This window comes from Cetorhinus maximus, chromosome 5, assembly GCF_964194155.1.
Source record: "Cetorhinus maximus chromosome 5, sCetMax3.hap1.1, whole genome shotgun sequence".
NCBI lineage: Eukaryota > Metazoa > Chordata > Chondrichthyes > Lamniformes > Cetorhinidae > Cetorhinus > Cetorhinus maximus.
In genome coordinates, this window is record NC_135883.1 from 28542505 (window position 1) to 28568518 (window position 26014).

A 26014-nucleotide genomic window follows, 5' to 3' on the forward strand; every position below is an offset into this window, starting at 1 on the left:
GCCCGCCCGTCAAGGTAGGGAGAAGCGGCTGGGGCGGGTTTTTTTTTTCCGCTTTCCCCGGGCCAGAGCTGATCCATTTGAAGATCCAGTGAGCGTGAGGAAGGTTAGTTTTCACTCTCTTGCCTTTGATATTCATGAGTTGTATGTGTGGAGGCGAAGAAGCAGAGGGCACATTCGAATAGTTAAGTTGTGCGGGGGCGTCTGTTCTTTTGTTTCAAGGATAAATTCTTTCGGCTTAAAAAAAACGTTGAATTTTAATTTAAAAATCCGCCATTTTCCTGTTTTTCTTGGTATTCTGCACTTTGCACACATTAAAAATTAGGGCAGATTGTGGAGGGAAAATGAGCGTGCGTAGAAAAGTCAAGGATTTTAACTGCCCCGCTTTTGTTGTTTCATTGACTACTTTCAATTCGCTCACTTTTTTTTGAATGTCTTGTTTTTTTGTTAACAGTGACTAAGGAGGGAGTTAAAAAGGGGGGAAGAATAAAGTGAACGAAATCCTTGCCCTCCCCTGTGAAAAACACACGAGAGAGAGAGAGAGCAAACACCCTCTTCCTTCCCCCCCACACCACCACCACTACCACCACCACTCCTTCCCCCCTCCCCCGTTCCCAGCTCACCTCGCCCTCAGCCTGGAGTTTGACCAGCCGGAGGGAGAACCATGGAGAACGCCGAGCAGGTCAAGCAGGCCGAACAGGTCAACAGCAACCCGGAGAACGAGGAGCAGGTTCAGAGGGCCAAGCTGGCCGAGCAGGCCGAGAGGTACGAGGACATGGCGGCCGCGATGAAAGCGGTGACCGAGCACGGCTCCGAGCTGACGACCGAGGAGAGGAATCTGCTCTCGGTCGCCTACAAGAACGTGGTGGGGGCCCGCCGGTCGGCCTGGAGGGTCATCTCCAGTGTGGAGCAGAAGAGCGACACCGACGAGAAGCAGCTGCAACACACCCGAAGTTACCGGGAAAAAGTGGAATCGGAGCTCGTTGAAATCTGCACCGACGTCCTGGTAAGAACAAAGGGGTGGGGTGCATTTGACCCGAAATCGTTTCCTTTTTAAATAAAGAAAAACTGCCTTTGAAATAACTGTTTTTTTTAAATTAAAAAAAAAATGAGGTGGTCTCTTCGATGTGCAAAAATGTGATTGTGATGTTCCAAGTAATTTTCGAAACATCTTGTATGTTAAGGAGGATGCTAGAATTGAAAAAAGGAAGGCAAGGTTTACGAACCGACTGAAATTTTAGGAAGTCTGGTTTATGGGCTTTTTTCAGTTTGAGGCTGTACAAGTTTTTTTTTGGGGGCAGTAAGTCATTAGCCTAAACACGTGTTGAAGAAGTTAAAAAATTTGAAACACTCCCTCAAACCAGATTTTTCTATTACAGCAGGTTGCGATAACACATGATGTGAATTTTAAATCTATACCCAACTGATCCTCTGCTACTACCATTCGCGGACTGACTTTTTTTAATGTTAATTTGGAACTAATGCGTTTGGTCATGTTAATGTTGGCTCATTATTGGCAAACGGATGGCAGTTCCTTTTTTAATATTCTTTGGATTTGCATAACTGATTATGGACACAAGGAAAATGTGGTTGAAGTTTTTAGACATCCTAGCTGAACGTAATTGTCAAATACAAAACGAAGTCATCTTTGCCTTGTGTAGGTGCATTTGCTATCTACTCAACAGTAATGTAATTGCCACTTGCTGAATATAAATTTTCACTTATTTTCTGAATCAGACTGCTTCAGATTAAATGACAGGGCAGAAATGTAATTATAATATCTTGAATTGAGCACCCAAGCTGAATTGTAATTGGCATGACTGATACTGCTTTTTAATGTTTCCTGAAATGAAGTAATTTTCACTGTTAAAGGTCTTGGGCCAAAACTATCTCAAAAGATGCAGTGGGAAAATGACCCCCCCCCCCGCCCCCACCTCTGATTTGAGTGTTAGGTCTTCCTAATTTTTGCCACAATTGTTGTAGCTTGTCAAGAAATTTGGTTCGGTAACATTCCAAATCGGTGTGTTTGTTGAATGAATAATCAGGATACTGCATAGGAATGACTGTAAAAGGCTTGTCACACTTTGTGGTAGGTTAGTTTAACTAGGGTGTGTATGCTGGGTGTGGTGAATTTGTGTGCATCACTTACTATTGGTGATCGTTTTTCATATCTTGCTTTTGTGGCTAACGTTGCTTTGTATTAATTATACATATTACAAATCTGGCTGCTGTTTAATGAAATATAGCTGACACCATTTTTAGAAGTGGTCAAAGCACTCAAATATTGAAATTTTGTTCAACATATGCTGCAAAATGGATTATAATTAAGACACCATGCCCACTGGTCATTTCCTGGGTTGGCATCTATGTAATAAGCAATCATAAGTGAAAGCCTTGTTCGGTAGCAGCCCCAGGCTGAAGTGCTCAACTTGCCTGTTCTGACATGCACTTTTTCATATTTTTAGATGTTCTAAATAGAATCTGAATGTGGATTTTTGCTTTATGCTGTTGGGACTTGAGGAAACGTGCAATCAATCAGCATTACATTTGGAACCTGATAACTTTGTGCATATAGGAAGTTTGAACAACTGCAGGGTGGTAGCAGGTAGAGAAGGGCATATAAAATAGAAAGTTGACATAGGTTCTGGAGTCTTGAGCTTGAAATTGCCCAGTGTCACAGAATTTGAAATGCAGTGCATTAACTCGTGGAGTTCCTATGATCAGTTTCATTGTGGGGGTACCGACTAAATGTGGAAATTGTGGCTTTGACTTTGCTGTAAAGAAAGTGATGTGTTTTCCAGTCTGTGACCCCACTACTGTTGTTTTCATGTACTGTCTGCTACATCCAGTCAAATACAGTTAGTAGTGTGGGTACATATCAACAAATGAATTAGGAGTGGGCCATTCAACCACCTCGAGCCTGCTCCATCATTCAGTAAGATTATGGCTGGTTTAATTTCAACCTCAACTTCACATTCCTGCCCACCCTGATAACCTTTCACCCCCTTGCTTATCAGGAATCTAATTCTGCCTTAAATATTCAAAGACTCTGTTTCCACTGCCTTTTGAAGAAGAGAATTCCAAAGAGACAACCTTCAGAATTTTTCCTCATCTGTCTTAAATGGATGACCCCTTATTTTCAAACAATGGCCCCTAGTTCTTGATTCTTCCAAATGAGGCAACTTCCTTTCCGTATCCATACTATTAAGACCCCATAGAATCTTGTTTCAATCAAGTTACCTCTTACACTTAACTCCAGCAGATACAAGCCTAGCCTTTCCAGCCTCTCCTCATAAGACAACTCGCCCATTCCAGTTATTAATCTCATATGCCTTCTCTGAGTTGATTGACATCTTTAAGATGACCAATACTGTACACAGTTTATTGCTTCCTGCACCTGCAAACTAACCTTGTGCAATTCATGCACTATGACACCCAGATCCTTCTGCAATCTGTTGCCATTTAGGTAATTTTTTTTTGTCCTGCCAAAGTGGACAACCTTACATTGTCCCACATTTATAACCTATCTGCCAGATCTTGTCCAGTCACCTAACCTATTTATGTCCTTTTTGTGAAGTGGATTTAAGGAGGCTACAGCTTACTTTACTACCCTATGTTGTCATCAGCAAATTTAGCAACCATATCATTGGTCCTTTCATCCAACTCATTTATTTATATAAAATTGTAGAGTTGAAGCCCCAGCACTGATCTCTGTGGCCCACCACGCGTTACATCTCTCAAACCAGAAAATTACCCATTTATGCCTACTGTTTTCCTGTAAGCTAGCCAATCTTCTATCTATGCCAGCGTTGCCCCGACACCATGAACTTTTTATTTTCTGCAATATCCTATGACGTGGCAACTTATTAAATGCATTCTGGAAATCTAAGTACAGTTCATCCGCTAGTTCCCTTTATCTACACGTGTTACTACTTCAAATAACCCCAATTAATTGGTTAAACATGATTTCCCTGTCACAAAACCATGTTGACTCTGATGACCTTGAATTTATCCAAGTGTTCTGCTACAATGTCTTCAACTTCTAACGTTTTCCCTATGACAGTTGTTAAGCTAACTGGCCTAGAGTTTCCTGCTTTGTCTCCCTCCCTCTTTTGAATAAAGGAGTTATATATTTGCTATTTTCAAACCTAATGAAACCTTCCCCCAAATCTAGTGAATTTTGGAAAATTTAAATCCAACACATTAACTATCTCGAGCCACCTTTTTTAAGATTTTAGGATGAAGTCAATCATTGCCTGGGGACTTTTCAGCCCGCAGCTTCAGTTTGCTCAGCACCACTTCACTGGTGATTTGTAACTTTCCTGAGTTCCTCCCTCCCTTCCACTTCCTGACTTAGTCATTTCGGGGATGTTACCTGTATCCTCTATAGTGAAGACCGATGCCTGTTCAATTCATCTGTCATCTCCTTATTTTCCATTATTAATTCCCAGACTCACTTTCTGTAGGACCAGCAGTGGTCATCTCTATTGACCTATCCCTTAACCTAAATTGCCAGCTTACTTTTGGGTGTTATTTTCACTAGTGTGGAGTTTTACTTGGAACTGGTATACTTGGCACTGCCTTTGTGCCCTCTGACATGGCATGCTTGGCCAATTCCCTGGGCAGCAGCAGGCCCATGGCGGTCTGGATCTCCTGGGAGCTAATGGTGCTGCGCTTGTTGTAATGGGCCAGGTGGGAAGCCTGGCCCGTGATGTGCTCAAATGTTGTTGACGAACGAGCTCATGGCCTTGGTGGAGATGCTGGTGTCGGGGTGAACCTGCTTCATCACTTTGTAGATGGAGCAACACTCCTTCCTGGATCTCCTCTTCTTGCTGCCCTTTGCGAGCAACTTTTTCTGTGCATTCTTGGTGCCCTTCTTGGAAACCTGTGCTTTCTTCTCATCTATCATGGTGACACTAACTTCACAATACTTTTGCTAGCTCTGCTTTCATGTGCTCATAATTGCCCATTAGTGTTAGACCCTTCCCTCAAACTGAATGTAAAGTTCAACCATTATGATCACTGCCACCTCCGGGTGCCTTCACTGAGATATTTATTAAACCTATCTCATTGCATAATTCTTGGGCGAGTACAGCCTGCTCCATGGTTGGCTCCAGAATGTGCTGATTTAAGAAACTATCCCAAGAACATTCTATGAACTCCTCATCTAGGCTACCTTTGTCCATCTGATTATTCCAGTCTGTATCTAGATTAAAATCCCACATGATCACCATACCTTTCTGAACAGCTATTTCGCCGTTGCCCCATCCTACCATGTGATTACTGTTAGGGGGCCTGTACACCACTCCCACAAGTGGCTTCTTGCCTTTATCATTCCTCATCTCTACCCAAACAGCTTCTATATCCTGGTTTCCTGCACTTGGGTCATTCCTCTCTCTTATACTAATGTTGTCTTTAATTAACAGGCACCCCTCCACCTTTTCCTAACTTCCTTTCCATAATTGGGTCCCAATCTGTCATCCTGCAGCCATGTCTCTGTAATGGCTATTAATGCAAATAGAGATTAATAAGTATGATCTATCAGTTCATCTGTTTTGTTTTCAATGCAATGTGCATTCAGATACAGAGCCTTAAGTTTTGCTGTTTTTATTTTTGGAGCCTCAAGCCTTATCTATTGATTTACTTGGACTTGTGCTCTCTAACCTTTCCTGTCATGGTCTGTTTATCATTTCTTGTATTAATACCATACTCTCTTCCCTTGTCTCTACTCTTTGATACACCACATTTGATATCTTGCCCCCATTATTTGCTTTAAAATACTGTCTACTTCCCTAGTTATGCAGTTCACAAGAACACAGGTATCAATACAGTTCAGATGTAGACTCTTCCAATTTCCCCAATACTGGTGCCAAGGGCCCACAAACTGGAACCCATTTCTTGCACACTAGTCTTTGAGCCACATTCATCTCTTTCTAATGTTACGTACTCAATGCCAATTTGCATGTTGCTAGATAATCCAGAGATTATAATCAGGTTCTGTTTTTTAATTTAGTGCCTAGTTCCTCATGCACTCTATGCAGAACATCTTTCCTAGTTCTACCTATGTTGTTGGCACCTACATGGACCCTGACAACTGGATCTGCCCCTCCCACTGCAAGTTCTTCTCCAGTCCTGAGCAAATGTCCTTAACCCTACCACCGGATAGGCAACACAGCCACCTGGACTCTCATTCTTTGCAGAGAATAGTGTCAATCCCTTTGCAGGAAGTGTAATAGAAAGTTAGAAAATCTCAGTCCACTAGCAGTCTCTTCAGCCCAATGTCTGTTTGCTTTGGCAGAAAAGCAGCTAAGTACATAGCTATTCCCACTTTCTGGCTTTTGGTCTGTAGGTTATGGTGCTTCAAGGCATAGCCAAGTATAGGAGCCCCTGTTTTTATGCCAAAGGAAATCCTGCTAACTAAAGACCCAGTATAAAGTAGGTCTTGCCCCAATTTTTGTGCTGCTTGCCATCACCTCCCAGATGAAATTGCTAAATTTGAACTCCGTGCCATTTAGCACCAGGTACCTTTTTGTGGCTTGTTTTTCCCCTTCCCACAACCACCTACTTCAATCCAATGTGCCTCTTGAAGTAGCTACAAATTAAAAATTAGATATTAGCTAGCAATGGTTACAGCACAAGCCAGTGTTGGCTTTCTGCAAGAGCAATTTAGCTAGTCCCATTCCTCTGCCCTTTCTAATTGCTAGAAGGCCAAAATGATAAAAAAAAATGTGGCGGAGCATTAGTCTTTACTGACCATTATTGCAAAAAAGGTGAGTGCTTAAATTTGAGGGCAAGGCGAGCATAGATTCATGAAAAATACTTAAATCGGTTAAGGGAAGACAAGTGTCAGGATCTGACTGAATAAATATATGCCAGGATCCTGAAGGAGGAAATTTATATTTGCAGGGCACTCTTGAATATGGATCTTTGGGCACTCTCTAGACTTCTAGCAATGTAGTTCCCATTCTTTAAGACGGGGCTCTTACAAATGAATTAGATTAACATCTATGGCAGGGTTAATAATTTCAATATGAAATTACCATTACCCTCATGAGAGAAAATGACTGCATGGACTCAATTGAGATTGCAGGGGAGGGAGAAGATGGAGTGGCTGTCGCAGATGTGGATCTTGAAGATTGAGGTGCATGTAGAAGTTTAAAAAAAAAACACAGATTTTTAAAAAAAAACTAGGGAGAAATCTGCTGAAATTTAGGGCACTTTTTTCTATGTAGTGGTGTCCTCTGTTCTACTATTAGCCACTTGTATTCATTGTACATATTAGAGATTTAGGAGTACAAGGCGTAATCAAGATTTTGAAAGATATAGTTAATTCTGTAGACAAGCAATTCCAAATGGATATTGATTAAAATGGAGGAATGAATGAGTTGATGTAGCACACGGATAGCAAGTGTAAAGTGATGCATTTTCTTTGAACAAAATTGTTTTTCTTTAAATAGGCTCTATCTGTATAAAATAGTCTCTGTGCTATGCAGTACTAGTCTCCACCCTATACCCTATGGGAAGGGTACAGGACTTAAAGGCTGAAGTGTCAGTGTTCTGTTCTAAGATGCAGCCTGGTTTGAGGATAAGACCATAAGACATAGGAGCAGAAATTAGGCCATTCTGCCCATCGAGTCTGCTCCGCCATTCAATCATGGCTAATAAGTTTTTCAACCCCACTCTCCCGCCTTCTCCCTGTAACCTTTGATCCCCATACCAATCAAGAACCTATCTGTCTCGGACTTAAATACGCTGAATGACCTGGCCTCCACAGCCTTCTGTGGCAATGAATTCCATAGATTCACCACTCTCTGGCTAAAGAGGTTTCTCCTCATCTCTGTTCTAAAAGGTCTTCCCTTTACTCTGAGGCTGTGCCTTCAGGTCCTAGTCTCTTCTACTAACGGAAACATCTTCCCCACGTCCACTCTATCCAGGCCTTTCAGTATTCTGTAAGTTTCAATCAGATCCCCCCCTCATCCTTCTAAACTCCATCGAGTATAGACCCAGAGTCCTCAAACGTTCCTCATATGTTAAGCCTTTCATTCCTGGGATCGTTCTCGTTGACCTCCGCTGGACCCTCTCCAGGGCCAGCACACCCTTCCTGAGATACGGGGCCCAAAATTGCTCTCAATATTCTAAATGTGGTCTGACCAGAGCCTTATAAAGCCTCAGCAGCACATCCCTGCTTTTATATTCTAGTCCTCTCAAAATAAATGCCAACATTGCATTTGCCTTCCTAACTACTGCGTCAACCTGCAAGTTAACCTTAAGAGAATCCTGGACTAGGACTCCCAAGTCCCTTTGCACTCCAGATTTCTGAATTCTCTCCCCATTTAGAAAATAGTCTATGCCTCTATTCTTCTTACCAAAGTGCATGACCTCACACTTCCCCACGTTGTATTCCATCTGCCACTTTTCTGCCCATTCTCCCAACCTGTCCAAATCCTTCTGCAGCCTCCCCGCTTCCTCAATACTACCTATCCCTCCACCTATCTTTGTATCATCTGCAAACTTAGCTAGGATGCCCTCGGTTCCTTCATCTAGATCATTAATGTATAAAGTGAAAAGTTGTGGTCCCAACACTGACCCCTGCGGAACTCCACTAGTCACCGGCCGCCATCCTGAGAAGGACCCCCTTATCCCCACTCTCTGCCTCCTGCCAGACAGCCAATCTTCTATCCATGCTAGTATCTTGCCACTAACACCATGGGCTCTTATCTTACTGAGCAGCCTCCTGTGCGGCACCTTGTCAAAGGCCTTCTGGAAGTCCAAGTAGATAACATCCATTGGCTCTCCTTTGTCTAACCTACTCATTACCTCCTCAAAGAATTCTAACAGATTTATCAGGCATGACCTCCCCTTGATGAAACCATGCTGACTTTGCCCTATTTTATCATGCACTTCCAAGGAAAACACTTGGTGCAGGTAATGGGATAAAGTTTTTTTACAAGTGTTAGTTATGCAAGATAAAAACAGGCTTTAGATTTTTCCACTGGTTGAGTGGCCTTAAGTAAAAGATTAAATGCAAGATTTCAAACCAGCATGCAGGAGGAACCTCGAGTCCAAGGGTGTAGAATTCCAGGGTTAGAGATTGAAGGAAAAATTGTCAGAGTAAAATTGATCTATGAAGGACAAATGTTTGAAGGGATGAGAATTGTTTGGATAAATGTGACTCTGCATGGAGACTAAATGCCCACAGAGTAGATGGGCTAAATTTTCTGTAACTTCTGTGTACTTTGCAACACTTAAAAATTGTGATGGGCAAGATCAACATTCTACTCTCCATTTGCCTGAGAATCACCAAGAACTTATTTCCAGACAGAGGATAAGCATCTCATTGTCTCAATCTTGAATTGGCTTTGCAATCTGGAACAACTAGAGTACTGGCCTGTCTGACCTTGTTTTACTACAACCAGCAGAGAGGAACTTAGAACAAATCATGGATTGCTGCTTCAAATTTGATTTGCACTGAAGCCCAGAAGAAGCTTGGGTGGGGAAGAAGGAAGGAAATAGATTGTCAGATTGTCAGTTACCATGGTGGCTTGAGCTGGCATGACTTGGGGTAGGGAGAATGGTGGGGAATGGAATTCCAAAGATCCCTGCTATATTCCTGGTAATCTGCTTATAACCTACAGAAGCATTAGATTTCTTTGAACTGGCTGTATTGCTTACCAAAAGTGGCATCAAAAGACAAAAGTTGCCTTAATTATGGTGGGTGTTAAATGCTGGTGTCTAAAAGCACTGGAGCAAATTTTGCTAATGCCAAATAATGCATGTTATCCAACCAGAGGTTGCTGTTATGGCTTGTGCTAAGCAGCAGCACTTCAAGAATTCGTGCAGTATTTATGCCTGACAGTTCAATGTTTTTCAGGTGATCCACATCCTCCATTCATAATGGTGAGATGGGGGAAGCTGATGGCAGAGTCATTGGTAATTGTTCTTGATGCTATAAATTATCCCACATCCAGGGAACCTTGAGTGAGTTTCTGACAGCCATCAGTTGATGTTTTGATTGCTCAGCCGTGTGGAAGATAAGAGGACAAATCAAATTTTTCACTGGGCAAATAGACAGCGGAACATGGCCTCAATCTACCATTGCTGCAAAGGCAATCTCTGGAAGTTTTGTAGATAAATGTTGTTGGCCTCAATCTGTATTTTGAAGTAGTTAAACTCTGCATTGTCAAGATCATACTCAGTGTTGAAGTATTCTTGTAATTTTCTACAATGCTGTTTCATTTATTGAAATTATTGAACAGTTCCAAATTGGAATCAATTTTAAGAATTAAACATAAAATAATATGGGTGCTGAATCTGAAATAAAGTGCTGGAGAAACTCAGGTCTGGTAGCATCTGTGGAGAGAAGCAATTAATGTTCTGAGTTGAATGAGTCATTTGACTGTTAATTCTGTTTCTCTACATGCTGCCAGACCTGAGTTTCAACAGCACTTTGTTATTACTTAAATTTAAGTTGAACCTAAAAATTGCACCTAATTTTTCAGCCTTTCTGTAAATATTTCTGTATAAATTTACTCTTGGCTAACTAATTTGGTTAAATATAGTCTTTCTAACTTGACAATATTCCTCATCTTCAGTATTTGTTATGCCTGTTTTGGGTACTTGGTTTCAAATTGGAAATTTTCTGCCAGTTTTGTACTTCTGGACATAACTGGGGAACTGTTCTGAGTACACCAGTGGTTGTGGATCTCTTGATTTAAGAAAAGCTTGGAAATGATTGAATTTTGTGTCTCGTCCTTTTTTCCCCTCCCTCTTTTCCCCCTATCTCTACGACCCAATTTTAATGTGATTGTTACAAGTACTTTTTGGGTAGTGGGGAGAATCCAGAAAGTGCCTTGCCATGCCAAATTGTTTGTGGACTTGGACAATGTTTGTAAGTGGTCTTATTTCTAAAGACAGATGTTTGATTTCATTTGGTAGGAGGAATAGAAGACACAAACTGCTTGATAATCTAAATAGGTTAGTGCAAAGGGATCAAATACACACATCACAAGTAGAAATAAAGATTAACAAAGACGACATGCTAATGAGCTGGGGTTTATTTCTAAATGAGCCAGTGGGGAGGATGTGGAGCTAACTACACATGGAGTGGTTGGGGAGAATAATGGATGCCTTTTAGGGGAAAGCTAAGCACATCAGGGAGAAAGGAATATAATATTTTGATAGTGAAACACTGGCTGTGGGGAGGCTTGTGTGGAGCATAAACACTAGCTTGGATCTGTTGGGCTGAATGGCCTATTTTGTGATGTAAAACCTAGAATAAATGTGTTAAACATGGACAGAATCTTGGTTAGACCACACTGTTCTGATTGCTTGCACACGCACATCCTCCTTGTAATCTGGCAATCTACAAAGATGATACTAGTGCTGAGCAAGTTCACCTATCAGGAAAGATTGAACCGAAGACTTGGGTATTTCAAATTATGGAGAATTTGGAAAGGGCTGACATAAAGACAACCTTTTACACTTTTGGAAGATTTCAAACCTAGGGCCAGAAATTGAGGGGAGGGGAGGGAGGGAGGAAATATTGGGAGAATACTGACTGAGAATGTGATTGAGGTGAATAGCTAGGTAAGTACATGAGAAAAGAATAGGACATGTGATTGAGTGAGATGAATTAAAGTGGAAGGATGGATTTTAAATGCTGGCATGGATCTGTTTGGTCAAATGGCCTACTTCACACTGAAAAATTCAAAGTAACTGTTGGACTACCAAGATAACATGGTTACAAACCAAACAATATGAAGTTTGACTTGACAGTGGGATTATGTATTAGATTCCCAAGTCTGTACTTGGGCCATATAAATGTAGTCTAATCTGTTCCCTTCGCTAAGCAGTTACACTCAGCTTCTTTAGACACAACACAAGAGTAAGCCATTTGGCCCCTCGGGCCTGATCTGGCATTCAGTAAAAACATAGCTGATCTGATTGTGGCCTCACTCCACTTTCCTGTCTGGCCCTGTAAACTTTGACTCCCTTGTTGATCAAAAATCTCTGACCCAGCCTCTCCAGCTCATTTGAAGAGAATTCCAGACTTGATGACCCTCTTGAGAGAAAATTTCTCTTAGTCTGTCTTAAATGGGAGACCCCTAATTTTTAAACTGCATCCCCTGGTTCTAGACTTCCCCACAAGGGGAAGCATCCTCTGATTCCTCTAAACTCCAATGGATACAGGCTCAACCCGCTCAACCTTTTTTCTCATAAGACAACACATTCATGTTGGGAATCAGCCTAATAAACCTTCTCTGAACTGCTTCCAATGCAAGTATATTAAGCAATGAGTCTAAAACTCTGCAAAATTACTCCAGATGTAGTTTCATTAAGACCCAGTAGAGCTACAGCAACACTTACTGCCTACTTTTATACTCCTCCCTCTTGCAATAAATGCCAACATTCCATTTGCCTTCCTAATCACTTACTGTACCTCCATACTAACTTTGATTTATGTACTAGGACACTTGGATCCCTCTGTACCACAGGGTTCTGCAGTGTGTCTCCATTTGAATAATATACTGTTTTTTTTCCTGACAAGTTCTCATTTTCCATATACTCCATCTACCAATTTTTTTGCCACTCAGTTAACCTATCTAATCCTTTGTATCCTCCTCACTACTTTTCTTATTTTTGTCTTCGTATCAGTGCTAAACTCAATGTAAATATGAAACAGAAGCTACTTTGTCATACCAAATTCATACCATAAATGTATTCTTTGATATTGTTGGAAGATCCAGGGGATTTTGAAAGGGTGGTGGATTAAATGGCAAATTTCATGTGATCTGACACTCAAATGAGCTTTCGTAAATGCCAAATGTCCACTTTCAAATTTGGCTAATTACATCCTTGACTTTCCCAATATTTCTGAAAAATAAGGGGTATTAACCTTTATCGTCTCCTCTCTGGACACCACACTTTAGTAGAGATGTGAAGGATGCTGAAAGGATTTACGAATGGCCCCAGGGATGAGGAACTTCAATTATGTTGGAGGAATTGAGACTCTTGGAGAGAAGGCTGAAAAGAGATTTGATATTCAAAATTGAGACTGGACAGAGTAGATAGTGGAGACAGGTTTTTTCCTCTGGTAAAAGGATCATGAGTAAAAGCCACCGATTTAGGATAATTGGCAAAATCAGCGATGGCAACATGAGACTTTTCACGCAGTGAGTGATTAAGTTCTGGAATGCCCTGCCTGGGAGAGGCAGGTTCAATCGAGGAATTCAAAAGGGAATTGGATTGTTTTAAATGTACAGGGCTATAGGGTGGCACTAGTACATTGTTCCTACGGAGAGTTGGTGCAGATGTGAGGGGCTGAATGGCCTCCTGTGCTGGAATAATTCTTCGTTAATTTCATTATTTTGCACATAAGGACTCAGGTTTTGTAAAATAATTTGAATTAAGCAGCTTTGCTTGTGAGGAGAAAAATTAAGTAATGTATTCTTCTGCTTTAGTCCTATCCGTTCCCTGAAAATCCCCCTCTCCCTCCCACAGTATCCTCACTGTCAACCACTCCACCTCCGTACTGGGATTTGTCACTGCTCACCTTGTCCTCTTTGCACTGACTGCTAAACCTTCCCTCAACCTCAGTTAATAGCTCTCACTCAGCCATTGGATTTTCAATATTGTTATCCATGTGTTCCACACCAAATACTACTCTCCAACTCTGTCTGCATCACATTAAAAAAAACACTTCCACACACTTTCATCTTCCCCCTTCCCTGCCAACAGTTGCACAAAACCCACAGTGAAGCACTTACATGTCAGAGGATACAAGGCTCTGCCAGTTATCTTTGCAGCTATTAGCTCAAACGTTGCCCACTTCCCCCCCCTACTTTCAGCATTCTCTCAATCCGCAAATTGTCAGTCTCCTACTAATGCAATGTTTCACGCTTTCTCTGTGCCCCTGCTCCAATCAAGCTGGAATTCGTCTGGCTTCGTAGTAAGTGTTAAATGTAATTGAATTGATTCAAACTTTCTTTCATACTCTGGGTGCTCATAGAACTTATTTATTACCAAACCAGAAACCATCTAACTTCTGCTTCCCTGTTATGTTGGATTCATTCTCCCTTTCTGGTCCCTATTCTCCTCCCACTAAAAACCTTCCCAAAAGTTACCTTAAGTAACGAAACTAAATCTGTCCTTGTTCTGTTGTCGACATGTGATTGTCTGCATCAGCCGCTGGTTCAAGACTAGTAGGGTGGGTGATCAGTTAACATCAAGTGAAGCAAGATTTAAGTTTATAATTTCTTTTCATAATGCCTTAATTAAAAGACAACTACAGAACAAAATACACTAACTACCCAAATGTATTTAAGGTTGAAGGAAAATTTAAGTTTTGTGCATTTTGGTGTTCACTGCCTTTGCTACTATATTTATGCTGCTCTGTTACACAATGCAAGGGTAGATTTATTTCACTAATCCCTTCAATTAAGTTGTAACTGAGATCTAATGCATTTGTGATGCTTTAAGTGATCAACTTTTTTAATGTATTAACTGTGAAAGTGACATCTATAGTGCTCTTTTTAGGATGCTAGTATGAATCACGAATCTAAAAATGCCTTTTGGTTTTTGTAGTCTTAATGTGCAACAATACCTGAAAATTGTGGCATGTTTAATTTCCACTAAAACTGCCAGCAGTCCAAATTGTCTTCCTTTTAAAATGTTTGTTTTCTGTTGTCGTTGTCATTTTCTCCCTGCACCTTTGTCCCATTCTGTCTCTTTTTTCCTGAGGGTTTTAAGCTTGTGATTTACCACAATTTTATGCTATACATGACCTGAGTGGTCTATGTATAAAAACTACATGAACCATAAATATTTCCTCTATCTGTTGATGTTTCAAAATGACAACTTTAGATGGAAAATTGAATTGGTGAAAAGTATTGCATAAATTTGATACCACATTGCAATTGTGCTACCTTGATATGTATGCAAACATCCACATTTAAATGTGGATGTTACTTCCATTCTACTGAGATGAGCTTTTGGATGAGGTATTGGAGTGGGAGACAGGCAGGCAATGTCAGCAGCATGGTGATGAGTTAGTACAACATGGAAGATGTAATGAAGTGTATGGAAGTGGGCAGAAAGCTCGAGTCCATATCTGCTCAATGAATGAGAGCCAATGCTGTTCTGAAGCACCATGGCACACCATTTTTACATTGTGTTGTATAGATGCATGCTACTGCTACTGCCAAAGGACCATTCTGAAGAATTTGATGGTTGAGGATAGATCATTGGACTAAAGGTGGTGCAGGAAATAGAAGGGAAGGTGATGCTTGGAGTACTTTGGCTGTAATTTAGAAGTAGAACCTAGCTGGGTAGCTTGGTGGCGTTGCAGAATGAGCAGCATTGGGAGAGGATGGTGTGATGAATGAGCAATAGGCTTTTTTTTTAAGCCCCTCTCTGCAAGTGAGAAATAAGACTATAGTGATAATTTCAGTTGATTTTTCTTTCTTTTCCCCACCATCACAAACCCTCTCTGCAGAAAGAAAATGGTGCTATTTAGCACAGCAGTCGAGCCACAATACCAGAGGGTGCCTTCAGTGTGAAGACAGGACTTGTTCTTCTAAGGACTGCAGTGGCCACTCCTACCAATTCAGTCATAGACTGAATCAACTGAGGATGGGGTCAAATGGGTTTTCCCATATCATGTTCTTACTACCTGCTCGGTCTTGATTCACTAGTGGTGCTGCTGAGCCACTCTGGTGGGCTATTGTCCCCACCCAGAGTACATTTCAAATCTTTGCTGTGCTCCATGCTCCTAAGTGGTGTCCAAAGTGTAGCACTGATTCCTCAGCTGAGGGAGTGGATGGGTAAGGTGATGGGGCTTGATCTGATACCATGAGACTTCAAGGGTTCCAGGGTCAATGTTGAAGACTCTCTGGGCTGCTTTCTTTTGACTTTATAGCAGTGTCACCACCTTTTTGGGTCTATCCTGGTGGGGCAGGACATAATCCAGAAATGGTAATGGAGTTTAAGACATTGCAAGAGATGATTCAGTGAATATGACTGTCGGCTGTTGCTTGACTAGCCTGTGGCACGTCCCTAGATGTGAGTGAGGAGTTTGCAGGGTCGGCAGGGCGTGTTGTACTTTTGTCATTTGCAATGCCTAGGTCTATGCTGGCTGGTCCATCTGGTTTTAATCTTAGACTTGCGCAGCAGTTTTTAATGCAACTCTGGCTTACGAGGCCATTTTAGGGAACAGTTGTGTCAAACAAATTGCCATGGGCCTTGATTTCATATGTAGGCCAGACTAGGACAGGACAGCAGATCTCCTACCCTGAAGGACATTAGTGAGCTAGATGGGTTTTTATGACAATCCAGTAATTTGATTATTTTAATGAGACTAGTGTTTTAGCTGCCATGGTGAGATTTAAATATGTCTCTAGACCATTAGTCTGGGCCTCAATTACTAGGCTGGTAACTTTGCTGCCTGTATTGTGATGGTATCAGTGATAGAGTTTCAGGTGAGCTGAACTTTACAACTTGAGAGTAGACAGCTGGTCAAGAACATTATTGCCTCAGATCCAATTATTTCCATGATGTGGGTCAGGATTCCAGTAACAGATGTGCTGAGTTATGGGTGAATGTAGGTAATGTTAATTGGTGGTTTTTTGCACTGGCATATGGGTTTGGAAGCTTGGCTCTGGGTTAACCTGACAGGTGAAGTGGGATGTGTAGGGGCTGGATTTGATCTTTGCTTTTCTTATTTAACTGGAAATTGGATGTGCCTAGTTTTTGGTCAATGATTCAATTTATAAGAGGAGAACCAAGTAATTGCATCCCACTGTGGGCCATGGAATTGGAGCATGATATAGTCGAGTTTGCAGTCTTATATATTCATAGAATGCATGCATTGCTGGAAAAGCCAGCATTTGTTGTTCAACTCTAATTGTCATTGAACTGAGTAGTTTGCTAGGTGCAATTTAGGCAGTTCTGTGCGTCTGGAGTCACATGTAGGCCAGCAGATTTCCTTCCCTAAAGGAACCAAATGGGTTTTCTGACAATTGAAGTCACCATTACTGAGTAGCTTTATTCTGCCAGCTGCTGTGGTGGGATTTGAACCCATGTCCCCAAAGCATGAGCCTCTATCTCTGGATTATCTGTCTAGTGACATCATTGCTATGCCACTGTCTCCCCTTGTGGAGGTCAAGAAGGATGACATATGGAATACTATTCAAGTTGTTTTGGTCCTGTGGCAGATGCTTGTGCAGATTTAGGAAATAATATGTTGGGAAGACTGAAGGAAAGAGGGTTTGAGATGAGGTAGCATTTTGCAAGAGCATAGATTACCTGTTAAAATAATTGGTGAATGATTGTGATTTTTAGAAGGGACTGGCCATGCCTGAAAAGAGGAAACTATTACAATGTCACTTAGAGCACAAGCAAGGGAAGCTGGGTGGTGAGCAGTTCAATGGGGATGAGGTTAAGGAAATGGGTTAATGGGGAATTTGGAGAGGACAGGTTTGACTTGGGCAATAAGAAGGAAACAGGTAACTTAAGTCTATGAACTTCTTCCATATGTTGAGTGGAGAGGGCAGGGTAAAGGATTTTATGAGTAGTGGAGAGAGAAACTCCTTGGTACTACAGGATAATCTGGAGTGAGATCTAGCAGCACATATGCTCCAGCCAGATCTGGTGAAAGAAGGGTTAGCTGTTTGTTCATCAATTCTCTGAAGTCTGGGTCCCTTTTTTGAACTTGAAGGAGCAAGGATGGGGAGGGGGTTATTCCCATAGGGAATGACTGAATGAATGGGAGCAAATAAAATTTTGGGCAGGAAAAAATGGGTGTGGCAGTATTGTGAATGGAGAGCTGATTGATTAGTTGCTCCTATTTTTATCCTTGGTGTTTTAATTTCAGATTTCCAACATTATAGTGTTGGAAGTACTCAGCTGGTCAAGCAGCATCTGTGGTGAGAAACAGTTAACATTTCAGGCCAGTGGCCTTTTTGATACATGCTACCAGACTTGAGTTCCCAGCATTTTTTTTTTTGCTCATATTGCTCTAGTGCTATGTTGCCTTCACTTTGTTTAGGATGGGGAATGGAGTATTACATACTGCTGTAGTTAGTGTGAAATTTGTTTATCCAAGCTTATTGTCTTGGTGTATTTGTCTTTTCTCCATCTCCTGAAAATTGATAGCATTCCAGAAAACACTTGGAGATACATCATATTGTGACCTGTCACCATTAACAATTTCTCTTGTGCAAAACTGTCTTGTCAATTAATGTTATGTTTTTTCCAACCTTGACATAGAAATCCATTATGTCCTGCTAATTGAGATGCTTCAGTATTGGTTTGTCATTTGTGGCAAAATAGAAATGTTGAAATTTACTGAGTTATTTCAATGTGCTGAATAATTAATATTGGACTGATGGACAAAGTGAAATGGCGTTCTTCCAGTTGCTCGGTTCTCCTCTTTCTCTCCCCCCACCACCACCACCAAAATCCCCAACCATATATGGAAATCGTGCCCATTAGTTTGGGTAAGTTTGTGACATTTTAGTACTCCTGAAATAGGCTCTTAACTTTGACTTCTTTCTGTTTAGGGATTGCTGGATAATTACTTGATTCCCAAAGCTGGTAATTCTGAAAGCAAGGTCTTCTACCTGAAAATGAAAGGAGATTACTACCGGTACCTTGCTGAAGTTGCTTCTGGAGAGGACCGAAAAAGTATGTTTTTTAAAAAATTATTCCCATTGGAAAGTGTAAATTGAATTTCTGTACTGCAATGCTTGTGAGACCAAGTTTTAAAAAAAAAAGACTAATAGCTATTAATGTGGATTTTTTGCTGAGGGTATACCTATCCCAAAAGATGGGATTGTTTTGGTGTGATTTTCCTGATAGTTGTCAGCTGCCTTGAATATATTCCAGATAATGGCTTGGTGTGCTAATGGATGGATTTGAATTCATGGGCTGAAAGAGTCCTAGAGGAGAATGTTACACAGCTTCAAATAACTTGTTGTACAACATTCATTACATTATAGCACTACTGCCATTCTAATTGTGGTCAAAATGATAAGTCAACCAGCATCTACAATACAATTGCAAATTTGGAAATTAAGACAATGTTAGCAATTGTAACTTTGCTGAATCAATGATGAATAGAATTTCACAAGACAGTTCTTAAATTTAATACTTTTTTTATTCCTGTAGAAACGATAGGAAACTCTCAAACCGCCTACCAGACAGCCTTTGAAATCAGTAAGGAACATCTGCCATCGACGCATCCGATCCGTTTGGGTCTTGCTCTTAATTTCTCTGTATTCTACTATGAGATTCTCAACTCTCCAACTGAAGCCTGTGATCTAGCAAAAAAAGTAAGTTGTACATTTTTTTTCAATTCAGCTTAGCTTAAGTGAAAATTTTCATCAAGTTGTCAGATCTGCACGTGTAAATTGTAATGTTTGAAAATTTTCCTTTGGCATTTTATCCACTCCTGAAGGTCCTGAATCTTGATGCTGGGGTCCAGAATCTTGTCACAAAATGTACAAACCTCAACAATAACTGCCAATAAACTGTTTGACTAATAGTTCAGAGCAGTGTCTGACCCAGTGCTCATCTGACTAATATGTGTGCACTTAGAACCAGGGGCTACTACATAATGTCCATCTGGATCACTAGCTTTAATTTTCCCTCCTGTTGTTCTGGTTGAGATGAGGTAAAGAAAGAGTGTGGACATTGAACCTGAGACCATGCTGACAGGCAAACGGGCTCTTGATATCGAGACTTTGTCTAAGAGATTTGGAATGAGGTTTGTATGGCATGATCACTGAAGTAGTCACTGATCATTGAAGATTTGTTGGTTGGGTGATGGGTCAACCTGGTGTCCATAGTCAAAGGCTCACAGATCACTTATTCATCTTGCAACAGTCCCATCCTAGCAGCAGCTGTGGTGTTGTCCAAACAGTGACATGGTTTAGAAATAGCCACTGACTAAACTTGAAGGCAGGCTTAAAAACGGCCATCTAGCCACTGACGAGGTTATTGCTTGGCTCTGTAACTACTCAGTAAATAAGGTCCCATGTGAGGTGATCTGATTGATTTGAACTTAATCTGGGCAACAACAGTTGAAATGGATTCTAAAAATTTTCCTGTTCTTCCTTTTGAGGGAGGGGCATCCCAAATGGGTTGTTTAGACCTCAAGTCTTGTTTCCAGAAGTCCTGAACATTTCAAATTTGTGGGGGCCCAAAGAAAATATTGGATTTTGATATCAAATTGGCTGAAGGGTAGAAAACCGTAGTTTGAATCAGAAGTACTTGGTGTTCAGATCTCACTGCTTTTAATTTAACGTTATCTATATCCAAATAATGTAATTTGCAGGTGGTACTGTAATAACAGGGACAGTGGAATCTGAAGGGCTTGCTGAAATTATAAAATGAGCTGTTTAGAAGAGACTAGACTGAATCTGCTCTCCCCCACCCTTAATTTCCACTTGCAAATTTTAACAGCCACTGATTATCCTCCCTGGCTCATCTACAATTGGTTGCTGTTTAAAGTAGCAATTTTTTTGTGAAAAGAGATTTTTTTAAAGAAATGCACACCTGAATTTGAGACATAAATATGAAATTACTGTTGCTTTGGGTGATCAGTCTGATTGCATCAGCAAAAGGATATGGAGTCAAGCAACCATAAAAGACAAATTGTCATGAAGCTAGACAGCAGAAATTTCAAGTGCTGTTAAAAATCTGTGCACATCTAAAATGACATTGAGGCAGAACTACTTGAATGCTACATGTGACCTTCCTGGAATTCCAAACTATTGGAAAAAAGCCTTTAGAATTGCAGAAGAAATCTGGTTTATCAGTCTCTAGAATTAACATGGGATGTGCCAAGTTATTTTAATGTCAACAGAGCCAATAAATTGAATTAGGCTTCCATCAGCCATGTACATTACTTAAAAGACTTGATTTTATTTTGAGTTTTTTTTCTGGAAGCTTCCAGTTGGACACTCCTTTGTGACAATCTTGGTGGAGAAATAGAGCACTTGTTCAAGATGATTGAAAAAGTTTCTGATTTTTCTCAGGAGTGCATTCTTTCTCTGGATGGAATTTTGAACTCTGGTTAAAAGTGTGCTATTATACACAACACTGCACATCCTGAAATGTCTGGCTTGTGGAACTTGTCAATCTTAGAATACCACTTCTAAGCTTCAGCCGATGGGTGCTTGACTCACTAAGCTTTTGGAATGGTTATCAAAAGTTCCTACTGGAAGGAGTAACTTGTTCATTTAAGTCAATGTTTGAATTAGTTCATTGTTAGAAATTGAGATCTTGCAACAGCAGCTTCATGTCAAGAAGAGGGAATTTGGTGAAGCTCGCCAGCTTTGAGCTGCAAAGCTTTTGGGAACAATTTCAGTCAGCAGTACTAATCTTTCCTGATAATCACTGATTATATTGCAAATTATTACTCTTCAGTCACCTGACCCTCCATCAAAACTGGATATGAGCCAGAATTACTGAATTTGATGACATCTGCTGATCCTGACTTCAGCATCCTATCCTAGTGCTATTTGACATTCAGTACAATGCACATCCAGTGACTTGTCTGCCAATTTTTAAAAATTCATTTACAGGATGTGGGCCTCACTGGCTAGGCCAGCACTTATTGCTGCATCCCTAATTGCCTTGAAGGTGGTGGGGAGCTGCCTCCTTGAACCGCTGCAGTAATTGAAAAACCAATTACTCATGATTGATTTACAGAGTTTCAAAATAACGGCTTTTGTTCATAATTCACAAATGCGGATTATAAAGTTAGTGTTTAAACTAAAATTTATCTTTGAAATTCCAAATGCCGTAAACAATTACTTTCACTTGTTTGTTATCCTATTTATGTAGTCTATAAAGCCCAACTGAGTTTATATTTACTCCAAGCCTCTGACTCTGTTTACATCCTGTGCCCCTGTCCCCAAACCAAATATATCTAGTCCTGTATGCATCAGTAATGCAACCACTCTGGCTGTGCATTTGATGTTTGCACTGCTCCTCCCTGTTCAGAGAATCTTTCTTTGAGCCATTTAGTGGCCATCTTCTCTGCACCTTTTGTAGTGAACATTCCCACATATGGAAATAATAGAATCCCAGCCTGCTCGATTTTGCGTTGTCCGTTCTAGTAAAATTCCATTTTCCCCAGTGCTTAAATATTCTTGTGCCTCTACCCTATGTAGTTTAATTTTCAATATGTGGGTCTCCTTTATTCCTCCTGTGAATCATGTCATCAAATTCAAATATTGAATTTAACCTCCCCATTTATTTGATCACTAAGCAGGTTTGTCATCTTGTATTATGATGCTAAAAAGAGCATAGTACAAACATATGGCTATATTCCTCAAATTGGTATCAGCACTACACTATTTTTGGTTATTTGCTTATAACTTGCATTAGTTCATGTGATTTTCAGTCCAACAGAATAAGATTAGGCAGACTTGGCTAGAAAATGTTTGTTAATTAGTACATTTAATACATTGTCAACTTGATTCTGCTTTTCATGAGCTGTCTTGAGGAGCCATGTCTATTTTCCCACCTAGAAATTATTGCAATTTCTTGACTAGCAGTAGCATGTAGAGAAGTTTTTTTGGGGTGAGGTGGGTGGGAGGAGGTAATTTCCCCTTTTTTTTCTCTCTAACATCCTTTATCTGTTTCCACCTTTTAGGCATTTGATCAGGCTATTCGAGATCTGGATATTCTCCAGGATGATAGCTATAAAGACAGCACCCTCATTATGCAGTTGCTTAGAGACAACCTTACAGTAAGTTTCTTACAACTTTTGTCCTTCATAATTTTAATGAAGGTTGAAGCTGCAGGACTGAACAGTTTTCCTATGAACCATAAACTGCTTACACTTGCATTCTTCATGCATCTGAATTCATACTGTTTTGTATCTAATTGGGAGGAGTGTCTATGTTTGCATGAGTAACAATATGGGAAAGGCTGTATGTAGAAGGTTGCATGAGTAATGAATATGACTGTTACTTGTTGCAGCCATGAGTATAATTGACATTTGATTTTTAGCAAATCACAAAACTGATAACTGATGACTTTTAAAAACACACTGCCTAGGATCAAGTTAAATAAAATATTATCACAGTCGCCTAGGCAAGAGATGAAGCATAGTATGTGGAAGAAGCGCACAACATCAGTAACCAAGAAAGTTCTTAGTAGACTAATTTTGTGACCGTATTCAACTGAAACATTGATGCAGTGGCTAACCTGGAGAATGAAATAATGTGGTTTTTACAATTGCCAGTGACTCAATGTTGACTGGAGTTATCCATACAAATAGTTCATGCATTAGGAAAAAGCATGAATTTTGTATGAGGATACAGGGTTTTTAAAGGCAATTTTTTGGTTATTTGACAATGTATATTCCCTGCTGCATGGTGCAGAATGGATCCTTTTCCAGCAGTATTGCAACTTGTGATGTCCTCCATTTGTTGGAATTTGTATTTAATTTAGAGCATTACAAATGAGAATCTAAGGTAACATTTTTTTCTTCCTCCCTAGTTATGGTCAAGTGAGAGCCCAGCACCAGCTGATAATGAAACCTGTGCAGCCGAGCCTGGAGATAACAACTAAATACACATAGGGTCCAATTCCCAAAATCTTCTTACACTTCTCCATTCCTTACTGCTCCACTCAATTCCTATAACAATGAAAACTCATCAGTACTGTATGGAAATAGCTATGTATGGAAAATCTCCAATTAGTCTTTATATACACACTGCTTTAAAAGAAGTTTATTCCTTGGTTTGTGTTGGTGGTCTGCCTTCCTGGTGTGCAGTTAATGCTGTAGAAGCATATATAGTTAACTTTATAACATGAATAACCTCAATGTAGAGGTCAATGTTTAATATTATAAAGAATTACTTGCAGTGTTTGTATTGTGAACATAATTGGTAGAAATTTGCTGCACTAGACAGTGATTCGGTTATACTGCATTTTATTTGCTTGCACCCACACTTAACCTTCTGATGTTCTACTCAAATTATCCTGCTGGTATTGGCTTGTGTTTTGCATTGTCAACTCTTTTTTTTCCCCTGCACCCCCACCCCATTCCCTTGGTGACATGCATTTACAATTTACAGCAACTTGGCATAATAAAGCAAAGTAGCTGTTGCACACACGCCTCTATTCTGCAGGAGGACTGTCCTTATGTTCTGCAATAAAATGATGAGTTTTGTAAAGTTGAGGCTGAAGGCATTTAAATGTACAATCAAGTTGAAGATAAAGTACCTTGATTTTGGAATTCTATGAATCTTCACTTTTTTTAAAAAAACTACAAATACACACCTGTCCATGTCATTATGGTATTCACTTGTGTACTGTTACAGCATGTGTTCTGCTAAAGTTTGAGGTTGTGCTTGTGAACAGTCACAAGCCTGACTTTTTGATACACTGGAATGGGAAATACAACTTCCTAATTTGTGCCCAATATATCTTTTTAAAAAGCATAGTATTTCTTTGCAGGCTTGTACACATGTAAGGGGGTCTTCAGTGAGATTTGGACCACTATAATTACTTATCATTTATCATAATCCCCAAGCCTTGTGGAAATGTTAATGCCCTATGTAACATGAAATAAATGATGTTTTGTAAACCATATGTTGCTTGTTTAACTTAATCTTTTTGGGTATTCATGAAACATTATGTGCACTTGGAATTTGCATCTTGTTTGGCTGCACCAACTACCACTATCCATGTTGGGACTGTTTAAACTACTAAACACTTTAATATGCCAAATAATGGAACTTCAATGTAATATCTACACTTTAGGCCATTGATGGGCAACTTAGGCTAGTGAGTGGGCTGCATGAGCGGCCCTCCATCTCAGTGGGGCGTAAGATTTAAATCGGGCAAGTGCACTAACCATGACCTCATGAATAAGAATTTGCAGTGTGTGCTGCTTGAACCATAGCAGCACTTTGGACGCAGAGGGAGCGCATGGCTCTTGATCAATGTTGTGTGCGATCAGCATGCACCTCACTTCATGTGCCCTTGCTTAGCGTACGTATCACTTTGCATAGTTTGTTTCCTATTGGTATCACTAGACAGAACCCAGTGGAATCTGGCAACCCTGCATGTAGGCAATGGTCAACAAAATGTCCTGTGGGCCATACTCTGAACACTGCGCCATGCAGGTTGCCCACCACTGCTTTAGGCCCCTTGCATAATGAGATGTTATAGAGGAACTTCTGTAATTGGCCTGTGTTTGTTTTATCAGGCTATTCCCCTCGCCCAGGAGATGACTTCCTAAGTGTCATTATACATATCACATGGGACAAGCTAAATGGATTATGTCTGTTCAGATCTTCATTTTTGTATGAAGATTTGAGTTCCAGCAAACTTGTCCCCCTTCTATAGATCAATCCTATATTTCTGGTTGCTGTACTTTGGGACTGATACTGAAAACTAGAAAAGCACAAAGAACCATTTGGCTAATTGTGCTTTGTGACTTTGAGAAAGCTATCCCAATTATTTCCATTCCCTGGCTCTTTCTCTACAGCTCAGCAATATTTTCCCATTTCACGTTTGGAGGTCCAGATCCCTTTTCAAAATTTGCTGTTAAATGTGCTTCTCATTACCGCTTTTTTGAGGTTTGTGACTCAGCTGGTAGCTCTCCTGGCTCAAGTCCCACTCCAGGCCTTATTAGCCACAAGAGTTGTGCTTGTTGCGTATTCGTGATGATGTAACTTATCAGGTTGTCGGTCAACCTGCAAATCCTCCTAATACTCTCTGCACCTTAAAGCGAAATTTTGCAAAAATACAAAATTAGCATTTTCAGGTAGTGCATTTCAGATTGTCAACCTGCTATGTTAATTAAAAATTCCTCTGATCACCTCTAGTTCTTTTGCTGGTTACTGACCTTGCTGCCAAGGGAACAGTTCATTAATTCTATCAAACTCGTCATGATTTTGAGATGTTTACCATATTCTCTGCTTTCTGTACCTTAGCCAATTACATACCACTGTCCTTTAATTCCTTTGTCTATTGTGGCACTTTTAAACATCTT

General features: G+C 40.4%; 1 protein-coding gene across 2 annotated transcripts; it reads left to right on the top strand.

The window, feature by feature from the left end:
* On the top strand, positions 1 to 24606 carry ywhaqa (tyrosine 3-monooxygenase/tryptophan 5-monooxygenase activation protein, theta polypeptide a). 2 transcript variants are annotated; one of them, XM_078541639.1, is made up of 6 exons: positions 1 to 103; positions 452 to 1003; positions 18555 to 18678; positions 19162 to 19325; positions 22658 to 22753; positions 23509 to 24606. In XM_078541639.1, the coding sequence occupies exons 2-6, from the start codon at positions 662 to 664 to the stop codon at positions 23578 to 23580; spliced, it is 798 nt and encodes a 265-aa protein (XP_078397765.1). In that variant the 5' UTR covers positions 1 to 103; positions 452 to 661; the 3' UTR covers positions 23581 to 24606. The 2 variants fall into 2 exon arrangements, with proteins under 2 accessions (XP_078397765.1, XP_078397766.1); XM_078541640.1 differs by having other exon boundaries at positions 19 to 103; positions 616 to 1003.
* The last annotated feature ends 1408 nt before the right edge of the window (positions 24607 to 26014 follow it).